Raw genomic sequence first — 11,457 nt, 5'->3', positions numbered from 1 at the left:
CATGTACCTCCTGTGCCACTTTCCTGCTACATGTACCTTCATCCGGCACTTATTTTGCCTTGTATCATTGTCTTGATGCCGTAGCTTGTCACGCCTCCAAGTTTGACTCAGCAAAGGTTAGGTCAGAGTAATGTTTACTGTGTGAACTATGTATTGGTTAGGTCAGAGTAATGTTTACTGTGTGAACTAGACTTAATGTGTTCATGGCTGCAAATATCTATACAAAATGAGTATTGTACCTTATCTGACTTTTTGTAGTTGTTCCAATGACCTCTGGTATGCACTTATTGTACGTCACTTTGGATAAAAGTGTCTGCCAAATAAATGTAATGTAATGTGTAAGGAAAAAAGGACGTCTCTCGAACGTGATGAAAAAGTACAAAGTTTATTTCCAATACCGGCAGTGACAAAGCACTGTCAGACTGAACCAAGAACCTTTCCAGAGTCTGCTTCTTATTTGTTTTCGAAGCTTTGATCAGGAGTGTTGAATGCACATACCAAGACGGATGTAGTCAGTCCTTGTAACACCTATCAATTGGCCGTCCTGTTGTGATTGAATTAGCACGTCTGTTGACTTGAATGGTTCCCAATCTCTCACTCCCGGTCGCTATTCTACCATTGTACCAACTGTATTGTGATAATGATAAGATCAAGGGAATGTGTGGCCAGCAGACATATTGGCATCAGAGACAGATTTCTTACAAATGTAACGGCTGATGACCTGCTGGGTCTGTAATCCGTGATCCCATAGAGCAGGGTCTTTTGATAAGCGGCGGTAGTGTGAGGCCTTGTGAGGTCAGGCGTGTGTCAGTTACTGGACAGTAGTTCATTGGAGGGTAGCCAAGGACAAAGAACTTAAACCACTAGCGAGGTACGTGCCAAAGCATTGTTGGACATGTTTGGGGTCAATTCAATTTAAAGTCATTTAACTGAAGGAAAAAAAACTGAAATTCAGCTAACTAGCTGCAAAACACCTCCATAGACCATGCTGGGAATTTTCTATTCATTAATTAATTTAATTTCAAATAATTCCATCCACTGATTGACTCGAAATGGAATTTCGCCCCTAGCCCCCAAAATAAAAGGCACATGGTGACATTGTTCTGTGTTAGCCGGCACAAGCTGTTCCCCAGCTGCCAAGGACGAATAAATAAAACATAAATTCAAGTGTCAGAACCTCTGGGGAGGACAACTGCCAACATGTGCTCTGGAATACATGTATAATAACCTTTGGAAGGAAGGCATTTTTCAGATGTTTGTCTCTTGTAACTGAAAGAGCGCAACAATGGGTATTCAGAATGAATTTTTTTTGTTATTGTAATTGTTGTAGATCTGGTTTTATGCAGGTTCAGCTAGCCAAGATTTGGTCTGCTCCTGGTGTCTTTGAGCAAAGTTTCGCGGATTCACAAACCACCTACATAAAATAGTTGTGAGAAAGTGCGTTGTAGGTGTTTATCAAAACTAAAATGACTTTCCTGAGGAAAAACAGGTTGATGACCCATTTAAAGGGAAATCACAAATGCCATCTGTGATTTCCCTTTAAACTTCATCTTATTACCAGTAATGCCCTCGAGATGTCTGCATTTGTCCACTGTTTCTGTAATTTTCCCTTCTGCCTATCTGTGTGGATTAAACAGGTAAATTTATAAAGGCACCCTTAAAAGGAAATACACTTGGGCTGAGTAGCGCTCAAAGACGTGTGATGATCGAATGACCCGAGTGAATGAATTGTTATTCATCTGTTTTCAGTGCAGCCATATTGATTGTACCTCCTTTGCCACTAATCTTGTCAAGAAGCCCACATCCCTCCATGATATTGAATACATACATTATAGCAGGGACAATAGGTTTCCAGGTAAACCTGGTTCACGTCTTCAATCTCACAAATGCCGCCCAGCGTCGTCCAACGGGTTGTCCAACAGCCATTTTGCCCATCGCGCTCATCAATCTCAATTTGTGATCGTGACATGCCACTGATTCTTCCCCGTGTCAACGCGTCAACACAACATTCTAAAATGGTGGCGCAACGTCTCAGCGTATCTCGCTGTTCTATCAAAAACGTAAGGAATTCCACGCGGAGTGTCTTTTCGGTTCTCAGTTCCAGGGTCTGGGTGTACTGCCAAGTCATCTCACTATCCCCATATCAAGAGGGCACATGGAAGTGTATGCTAACCATAGTGTCTGTGTATGCTTCAGTCATCTGAGCAAAAGGACCTCAACACGTGCTCTATTTAGCATTATAAAGATATTGATATATAATGCTAAATAGAGCACCTATTGAGGTCCTATATATATATATATATACTATATATATGTAACGTAAATAACTTAAAAGACACCCAGGAGGGGCCTGTGGAGTCTGTTTGCTTAAAAAGCTCAACTGCCCATGTAAAATGACATAAACTCTGAAATCTAATGTGGAAATGAAGCTCTCCATTTTTTTGTTGACAACAGAAATTTGCTGTGATATGCAGGCCAAAATCCCAAGCCAAAATGACGTCATCTTCTGGCCAAAGACGCTAAAGCTATGGTATTCGTACAAAATATGGGTCTCAGCCGACAAGCCGTAACTCAAGAAAGATTCCTGGTATTCAAACCAAACCTTTGTGATTTTATCAAATGAACTGGATTTTTAGGAAAAAGGTAAAATGCTAGTTGGCTTTTATGTTCCATAAATAAGTGCGAAACCGGAGATGATTCAGCAGGTTTGGCTGAAAGTGGCGCAGTGCCAAAGCTGGAAACACAAAAGCGAAGTTATCCTGCGCAAATTAGTGTATTCAAACTTTTAGATTTCATTTCGCACCAAACAATCTCTGGTCCCTCTCCCGATGCCCCTTCTCGCTTGTTTTGTAAATATGAAAATGATATCCGCTGTCTAATTTGACGCAGATTTCAAAACAAGGCAAGTAACCAAAAAATAATTGGGCTACAAACTTTCACCTGAGGTGAGAACAGCCAGTTTCATAAAAGATAACCGAAAACAGCAGGGACTCAAAGTCCAAAATCCAATTTGGTGACTTTAATTCGAGCTATCAATTCTATTTGATTCACAGTCTGTGCTTCCCCCAAGAAATTCAAGGAATCCTCCACATCTAGAAACATCAATAGATAAGCTACCGTTCCTCTTGATGCAAAAGGTATGTGTGGTTTTGGCAGCATAGTACAGTACATTGGCACTAACCATGCAAAAAAAAAAAAAACTCAACAAAGCTCTTTTGCATGGCTACTTACTTCAGCTTGCAGATATTGTTAGCATAGGGTTGTATGGATTGTTATTTGCAATGTGCATTACAATGGCAGCCTGATTGTTTCAGCGTGTGCTTCGGGAACATGCAGCACACTTCCACTTTTTAAGCCAGTAACGGCAATAAAAGGTCAACACGTTGTTCTGTTTCATTGCTCATTGTTTATGAATAAATAAAAAAGGCCTTTTTGGGCAAGAGTATTGAGAGACAGACAGACAGACAGACAGAGAAAGAGAGAGAGAGAGAGAAATGTATAAAAAATTATTTATAAAAAACTTCCATTCTTTATCAAAGAATGAAAAATGTGCAGTCCTTTTAGGACAAGGACCAACAGCCCCAATTGCGACGCAATATATATCAGCTTGCCATAACCTGAGGGACACTGAGTGACCATCCTACATAATTATATTTATTTATTTATTTATTTTATTTTATTTTATTTTATTTTTCTCTAAATGCTTGTGCCGATTTAACATTAATATTGTTATTGTTCTGTTTTTTGTTTATAGAATGTTATTAGTATCACTGTTATTAGTATTCCACTGTAAATCTGTATTTTGAATTGATTTATGATGCTTTGGCAATATGTACGTATGTATTTCCTGCCAATAAAGCAATTTGAATTTGAATTTGAGAGAGAGAGAGAGACAGAGAGAGTAAAAATAGAGAGAATGAGAGAGAGAGAGAGAGAGAGAGAGAGAGAGAGTAAAAAATAGAGAGAGTGAGAGTGAGAAAGAAAGAGGTTTGACTGGTTTGATTTGTGGAACGGGAATACGACTCTAAACAGTTTATGACCGAGATGCCATTCTCCTTCAGTCATCAACAATCATAAATATTCAGAGGGTGAGCCTGAGAGGAGGGGGGTTGGGGGGGGGGGGTGGGAGGTTACTTAAGACCAAAGGTGCATGAGCTGATCTTTGTACTAAAAACCGTGTTTGGCTGAGAAGCTGCACTGGATACTTACCCACTGGTAACGGTGCATTGGCAATTGCTCTCTCTCTCTCGTATATTTTCTCTCTCTTTCTCTCTCTCTCTCTCTCTCTCTCTCTCACTCACTCTCTCTTTCTCTCTGTTACATGCACACACAAAGGCTCAATTGTTTGATCTCCTTATGTAAGTGTTGATCTTTCACTCCGGGGGAAGACTTTGAGTGCAGCCGGCGAGGAGGATGAGTATCACAGCCGAAACCCACTCCATACCCCTGAACGATGGAAACAGAATCCCCTTGCTGGGACTGGGCACCTACGGGGATCCGCAAACAGTAAGAGTTTCATTTTCGCTCACTCGCGCGCGTCCGTTCTGACTCCTGCTGCGGAGTTCGGCCTATCACGCGCGGCGGTACAGTACGAAGTGTCTCACCTGTCTGTGGTCCGCCTCGCGCCCCGAGTTTCTCATGAGTTTGCGATTTTTCTTCTCTGAATGCTGCTGATTAACTTGTCCCAAATCAACTCTAGTTGGCTTTGATCTCAAATCACTGTTCAGTGTTGGTGATGTATGTCTATATAGTGCACTTAGCTTTGCCATTACAGTATAGGCGCAGGCAGTCATTCTCATTATCTAGAAGGCAATGGCACCTTTGAACTATGGCCTGCTATTTGTGCTTGTGTTGAGTAGCGGCTTGGAACAAAAACTGATTTTTAAACCCTCGCCTGTGATTTATATGTCAGACAGCACATTACGTCCCATCTGTTAGCTTTCATTTCTACGGTACCTGTGCTAAGCTAAGCTAAAATTCAAACCTTTTCAAGGGACTCCTTGGCACACTACCTTTGAACATTTTGTGGTAGATATGACATAATGAAAAACCATTCAGCTGAAAACAAAGTGAATAATAGTTTCCCAAATCTTTGAACCTTTTGACCATCAAATTCTCGTGTCACGTGTAAATATGACTCAGATATTATTATTATTGTGTGAATTAGAGCAAGTTTTTTTTCATGATGATTATGAGCGTATGGGATTGTTTAAAGACAGATTCACCATGAGCAAAACTTGAAACTATTTGCTTGAGAGATTCGATGAAGAGTTCATTAATGTGAGAAAATGTTCAATGTCCAGGGCATTTGTGCTTTTTGGTATAAATCCTCTTAAAAAGTCACCGTGTCTCCAATCTCAACCAGCCTGTGTGTGCATGATGCAGACGCCTACTGTGCCAAGTACATAGGAATATATAATGATGAGAAACAGCGAATCTAAGGTTTGTCATTTACCTATAGCCGACAGTAGGGCTGGCCAACCCTGTTCCTGAAAATATACTGTCCTGTAGGTTTTCACTGCAACCCTGACAAAGCGCACCTCATTCAACAGCTAGAGATCTCTTTGAGCTGATAATTACCGATCAGGTGAGCCAGATTAGGGTTGGAATGAAACCCGGCAGGACGGTAGACCTCCAGGAACAGGGTTGGTTACCATTGGTCTAGAAGGTATTGTTGGGAAACAGACAGTTTTGTGTATTCTGCGTTTGGGAAGTTTCCGCTGGGCCCCAGGGGGGAAGGGGGCGAGCCCCCCTGTTGTATTTCAATTTCAATGTGAATGGTACCTGTTTGAATAGGTAGGATGGGTTTGAATTTGAATGGTCCAGTTGGAAAGCACAGCCTCTTATCACCAATCAGAGGCAGTGATCCCTTTCAACAATAGAATTCCACTGTATAAATCTAATCACCCACCAATACTATTTTGGACTTTCTTGCTGAGTTGTTCCCGTAGCCGGCTGCGTAATAAATCTTCCTGTTTTTACTACAAACTTTTGATCTGCTTCTTCCTGGGCTAACGGTCATTTTACCTGTTTTCGGTAACATCTTGAGTAACCTACAGTATCCAGCCTGTACTTGTACCCCCTAGGGTGTCTGCCTCCATTACATGACTGGCAATCTGTTACAAACTTTGACAAATTTACTGTCTGATATCCATGCAGGATGTAACTAATTTCCACCTAGGACCTATTTTTCTACTGACTGGACCCAACCTGAAAAATCTTTCAGAAATCGTTTCATGAATCCCTTTCACAAATTTAAAAAACCTAATCAAATCCCCTCAGTCTCATTAGGCAAAGTCCACATAGGATAATAGTCTTGAGTGTCGCTACCTCTTGCCTGTTTTCCCCAGACGCCCAAAGGTACTGCTTACGAGGCCGTGAAGCTGGCTATCGAAGTTGGGTACAGGCACATCGATGGGGCCCTGGTGTACTTCAACGAGCACGAGGTCGGCCAGGCCATACGCGAGAAAATAGCGGACGGGACCGTAAAGAGAGAGGACATCTTCTACTGCGGCAAGGTACGAGCCCTTCACTTCCGCTCCCGCTCCCCGGCTCGCCGTGCTAACTCTCAGTCTCTCGACCGTTGATTTTTGAAAAAAACGGACTTTTACCGCTAAGTGTCCTGTGGCGCGCTAACGCCGCCGGCTCAGCGGCGCTCTAGGGCGGGGCTAAACGCCGGCCGGGCGGCTCGGATGCCTGATCCTCCCCTCCGATTTGTTTGCGACACCAGCTGTGGAACACCTTCCACCCTCCGGAGCTGGTCAGGCCCACCCTGGAGAGGACGTTGAAGGCCCTGCAGCTGGACTACGTGGATCTCTACATCATCGAGCTGCCCATTGCCTTTAAGGTACGCCCTGCAGGAGTCAGTCCCACCTCAAGCCAGTCTCACCTCAAGTCAGTCTCACCTCAAGCTAGTCTCACCTCAAATCAGTCCCACCTCAAATCAGTCTCACCTCGAGTCAGTCTCACCTCAAGTCAGTCTCACCTCAAGGAAATGAATTGAAATTCAAATACTTAAAATGTGAACAGTATCGACCTTATTATGTGAACTGTATCGACCTTATTGTGAAGACAATACCGCAGTAATGAAAGACACTATAAATATTTCACTGGGCATCCGTGTTACGCATCTCAACGAACCCCTATTCTGTTAATTGCACTGTGCAAACCCCCTTCTAGCCTGGAGACTCGTTTTACCCAAAGGACGAGAACGGAAAATACATTTATCACGAGACAGACCTCTGTGCCACCTGGGAGGTGAGTGTTCCGCGTGACCTGTCTAATCCCTGCCTCCTTTTTCCTTTAGAGGTGATCTGAGGGTGTCTCGCCCCTTTCTCGCTCTCTGAAAAGCCAGAACGTGGTATTCTCGCACGCTCACCCATTTTCCCTCTCTCGCCTGACTGTACTTTTGTAATACGAGCCTCGCCGTGTCCTGCTGTACTCAAAGTCCTAGCAAACCCGGCTGAGGAAATGCACGTACAAAGCAGCGTTTTTTTTTTGTTTTTTTTTTGTGTTGTGTTTTTTTTCTTCTCCTGTTGGTTAAAATTTGTGGAAAATGTGAGTTCTCAAAACCAGGGGTGTTCTTGTATGCATGCTCCAGTAAAAACTTGCAAATAACACATTTTATGGCTTCGTTCACCTTTACCAAAATTAATTACAGCGAGGAGGGTGATACTGAAATCAGCGGTAAAATTAAATGACGAGGCAAAAGCCTGCATCGTTACCTGCAGCAGCAAAGTTATATGGGACAAACGGCACTGGAGTCAACAAGTTCAAAGACCTCTATAAACTAAAGCAGCGTTTCCCAACCTTTCCCCTTCCGCGGCACACTTTCCAAATGTACAGAATCTCATGGCACAGCACTCTCAAAAGCATAAAAAATAAACACCCTGCAGCCCCCCCCTCCACACGCGCACGCATACGCACACATGTTTTTTGGGGGTTTTAATTAAGCCATATGCATTTTAATGACACTTATTTTGGCTTTTTGTGAATGGGATTTGTTCGTTTGAGTTTTTTTTTTTTTTTAAAGGACTTTTCACACGGCACACCTGACCTCGCCTGACGGCACGTCAGAGTGCCGCGGCACACCGGTTGGGAAACGCTGGACTAAAGTTCTGTGACCTTAATCACGTGCTGTTTATTTTAGCCTGCAGGACCTTCGGTCTGAGTGAACTTTGTCACTGAGGAGTACATTTTCAAGCCCTGGCTCGGTCTCGCCCTTCTCTCTCTCCCCCCCCCCCCCCCCCCTCTCTCTCTCTCTCTCTCTCTCGAAACAGGCCCTGGAGGCCTGCAAAGACGCGGGCCTCGTGAAGTCCCTCGGAGTGTCGAATTTCAACCGCCGCCAGCTGGAGCTCATCCTAAAAAAGCCGGGCCTGAAGCACAGGCCCGTGTCCAACCAGGTACCCCCCGCGTTTGGCGCCTTTCGAAGCTCGAAGCGAAGCGTACCTTTCAGCACGCAACCCAAGTTGGCAGTTATGGGTGGTGGAACGCTTCCACTGTATTTGCATTGCAAATTTCATTGTCTTAATTCGCACACCCGGTAAAGCACCCGTACTTGTTATACGAGGTTTGAAACTGAATCACATTCTGACGGAATATCCTGCATCAGTGATTGTTGTCAAACACATTTCTTGTGCTGTGTCAGTACAAATTCAAATCCAAAACGTCCCCCCCCCCCCCCCCCCCCCCCGCCCCGGATTTACAGACTTGATCATGTTATTTGCTTTGAATAAACATGGCCTGTCCGGTAATGATCTTGTACCAGTGGGGCAATGTTTGGACACATCAATTAAAGCCAGTTTAGCCACTGACCTATAACATGGCACGTAAACCTGCTTGAACCAATCAGATTTCAGGAAATCAGTCTCACAAACTGTAACGCCCTATTCTGATTTTGGAGGCAGGCAGCGACTGAGATTGATGTTCTCCGGTTCTTCAGTAAAAAAACATATGATGTGGTTGGAATGAAGGAAATTACTCTTGTGTGCTTTGTAAAGAACTTTGTAAAGAACTGAGCTTCATTTACAAACTCGTAATCTCATTTGTTTGATGCAGGTGGAGTGTCATCCCTACTTCACTCAGCCGAAACTTCTGGAGTACTGTCGCCAGAACGAAATTGTCATCGTGGGGTACAGTCCCCTGGGAACCTCCAGAGACGCTTCCTGGTACAGACTGCTTCCAGTTCTTCAGTAGAGGGCGGTGTTATCCCATTAAAACGGCAACGTGCACATTTAGGCTGTGAACTGAATTCGTTCAATTAGATTCAATTTGCATTAATATCTTGTTATCAAACCTGTGCAGTACTGGCAGAAAGTGTATTTTGACATTACAATCTAATAATATTAAAGAAGACGTTAAGCAAATCAGTGACAATAAGGTCACAGGCTGCATAAACTTTATTTTTTTCCTTTTTTTTTAAGGGTTAATCTGAAAAGCCCTCCTCTCTTAGAGGACACTGTTCTGGTTGCCATCGGCAACAAGTACAAGAAGACATCCGCTCAAGTGGCTCTGCGGTTCAACATTCAGAGAGGCGTCGTAGTCATCCCTAAAAGCTTCAGCCCGCAACGTATTATGCTGAACTTTCAGGTGCGTCCGAGACCGCGAGCGCTACAGACGGCTCTCCCGTCGGAAATGAGACGCTGGAATGTTCTTTCAGAACGGTTGCTCTCCGAAACCGCAGAACAGGCGCAAGCACTTCTGCTTTTCTCCGTGCATTCTCTGAACGCCTCGTTTCCATGCTTGTGTAATTTGGCACACCCTATTGTATCAGGGTGATCAAGACAAATTCAAATTGTGTACAAGTTATGAAAAGCCTTATTTACACCTTCAAATATCCTTTCACAAAATTACTTATTTACACTTTTTTCAAACGCTGACAATTATTGTAAGACTCATCTTTATTTAGATTTGGATTGCCATTACCTTATAAACCCATATTATTATACACCTATGTAAATACAGGCATAAAATGTATGTAAGAAAATGTGCATTCATTCCTTAATTTTAGTGTGAACAGAGGTAGGCAACCCTGGTCCTGGAGTACCTGTGATGTTCCTGGTTTTTGTCTGAGTTTGATTGCCAGAGTTTGATGGAATACTATGAGTTTTTACCTGAATATTCAGCGTCTGAATGGCGAAATGCTGACTGCCTCCAGCACATGGCTCGTCTGTGTTCCTTATGTCTTAATCCAGGCATGTGGGTATAGGTGTGGAGGAAGAAAAACCCGGAACATCTCTGGCACTCCCAGACTGGAGTTGCCTTCCCCTGGTGTAGCACCTCAACCCACGCGATTATGTACCTAAACTGGCAGCTTTCTGTGCCGTGAGAAACACAGCTGGATAACTCCGCTTCTCCCTGTTTTCAGATATTTGACTTTTCTCTAACCGAAGAGGAAATGAAAGCCATCGAGGGACTCAACAAAAACATCCGATTCGTGGAGCTGCTCATGTGAGAGAAGGATCATCTAAGCATCAGAGTGCCTCTGATGTGATTTTACAAATACTACGTATTAAAAGAAAAACTATAGGAGAGGGTGTCTGACAGCTTTGCGAGATTAAACACTAGTACATTTTTTTGTTTCACTGCAAATTAGCTCTGCTGGTTTCTTTGAAATACATGAGTCTTGTTGAGCACCTGTACATGCCACTGCTATTTCTAGACAAAGATGCAATATAGCAAAAGCTCATTATCAAATATGTGACATTCTATCATTTCACTTTAAATCCCCCCCTTTCATGACACTCATGTTACATGTACCCCCATTCCAGCACTTTTTGTAATTTGTATTTGTCCTAATATTGTAGCTTGTTCTTCTCCCTAGTTTGGCTTGGCATAAGTTAGGTCAGAATAATGCTCACTGCGTGAACTGAACTGTGTTCTCGGCTATAAATAGCTGTACGAAATTAGTATCGTACCTTACTGAACCTGTGTTTTGTAGTTGTCCAACGATCGTGATTTGCACTTTTTGTACGTCGCTTTGGATAAAAGCGTCTGCTAAATAAATGTAATGTAATATTCTTCTTTGCATCTTCCATTTATTTCAGGTGGAGTGACCATCCAGAGTATCCGTTCCACGAGGAATACTAACAGCCTCGAGACCTTCAGTATATCATAGAATCTATTCCTGTACCACTTCGGGCCTACAGTTTCTCAATAAAGAAAAACTGCAATAAACAACCAACATTTTGTTTACAATCTTTTATTCTTTTTGTTTGTGCAGTGTTCATCAGCTGACTGCATACACTTGCACATCATGTGTTAGCCTGTCTCATGGGTTCAGTGGATGAACTATTCTGACAGACTTGAATTTCCATCTGCACAATATTGCAGCCATTTCTCTGCATTGTGTTTGGTGGATTTTTCTACCGTTGCACTACATGTATAGCTGAAACTTGATTTATAACTATATAGGACATTCTTATTTGCCACGCCATACTCTGAAGTGTGAGCAACTTA

General features: G+C 42.9%; 1 protein-coding gene across 3 annotated transcripts; it reads left to right on the top strand.

Moving 5' to 3' along the window:
• Positions 1-3,047: 3,047 nt before the first annotated feature.
• On the top strand, positions 3,048-11,182 carry LOC118219304 (aldo-keto reductase family 1 member D1-like). 3 transcript variants are annotated; one of them, XM_035402441.1, is made up of 10 exons: positions 3,048-3,137; positions 4,389-4,506; positions 6,351-6,518; positions 6,731-6,847; positions 7,180-7,257; positions 8,280-8,402; positions 9,058-9,167; positions 9,423-9,588; positions 10,367-10,449; positions 11,046-11,182. In XM_035402441.1, the coding sequence occupies exons 2-10, from the start codon at positions 4,414-4,416 to the stop codon at positions 11,086-11,088; spliced, it is 981 nt and encodes a 326-aa protein (XP_035258332.1). In that variant the 5' UTR covers positions 3,048-3,137; positions 4,389-4,413; the 3' UTR covers positions 11,089-11,182. The 3 variants fall into 3 exon arrangements, with proteins under 3 accessions (XP_035258332.1, XP_035258333.1, XP_035258331.1); XM_035402442.1 differs by lacking the exon at positions 3,048-3,137 and adding an exon at positions 4,070-4,088; XM_035402440.1 differs by lacking the exon at positions 3,048-3,137 and adding an exon at positions 4,125-4,215.
• Positions 11,183-11,457: the final 275 nt, after the last annotated feature.

Source organism: Anguilla anguilla, chromosome 19 (genome assembly GCF_013347855.1).
Source record: "Anguilla anguilla isolate fAngAng1 chromosome 19, fAngAng1.pri, whole genome shotgun sequence".
Lineage (NCBI taxonomy): Eukaryota > Metazoa > Chordata > Actinopteri > Anguilliformes > Anguillidae > Anguilla > Anguilla anguilla.
Note: the sequence above shows the minus strand (reverse complement) of the source record. Positions and strands in the feature narration are given on the sequence as shown.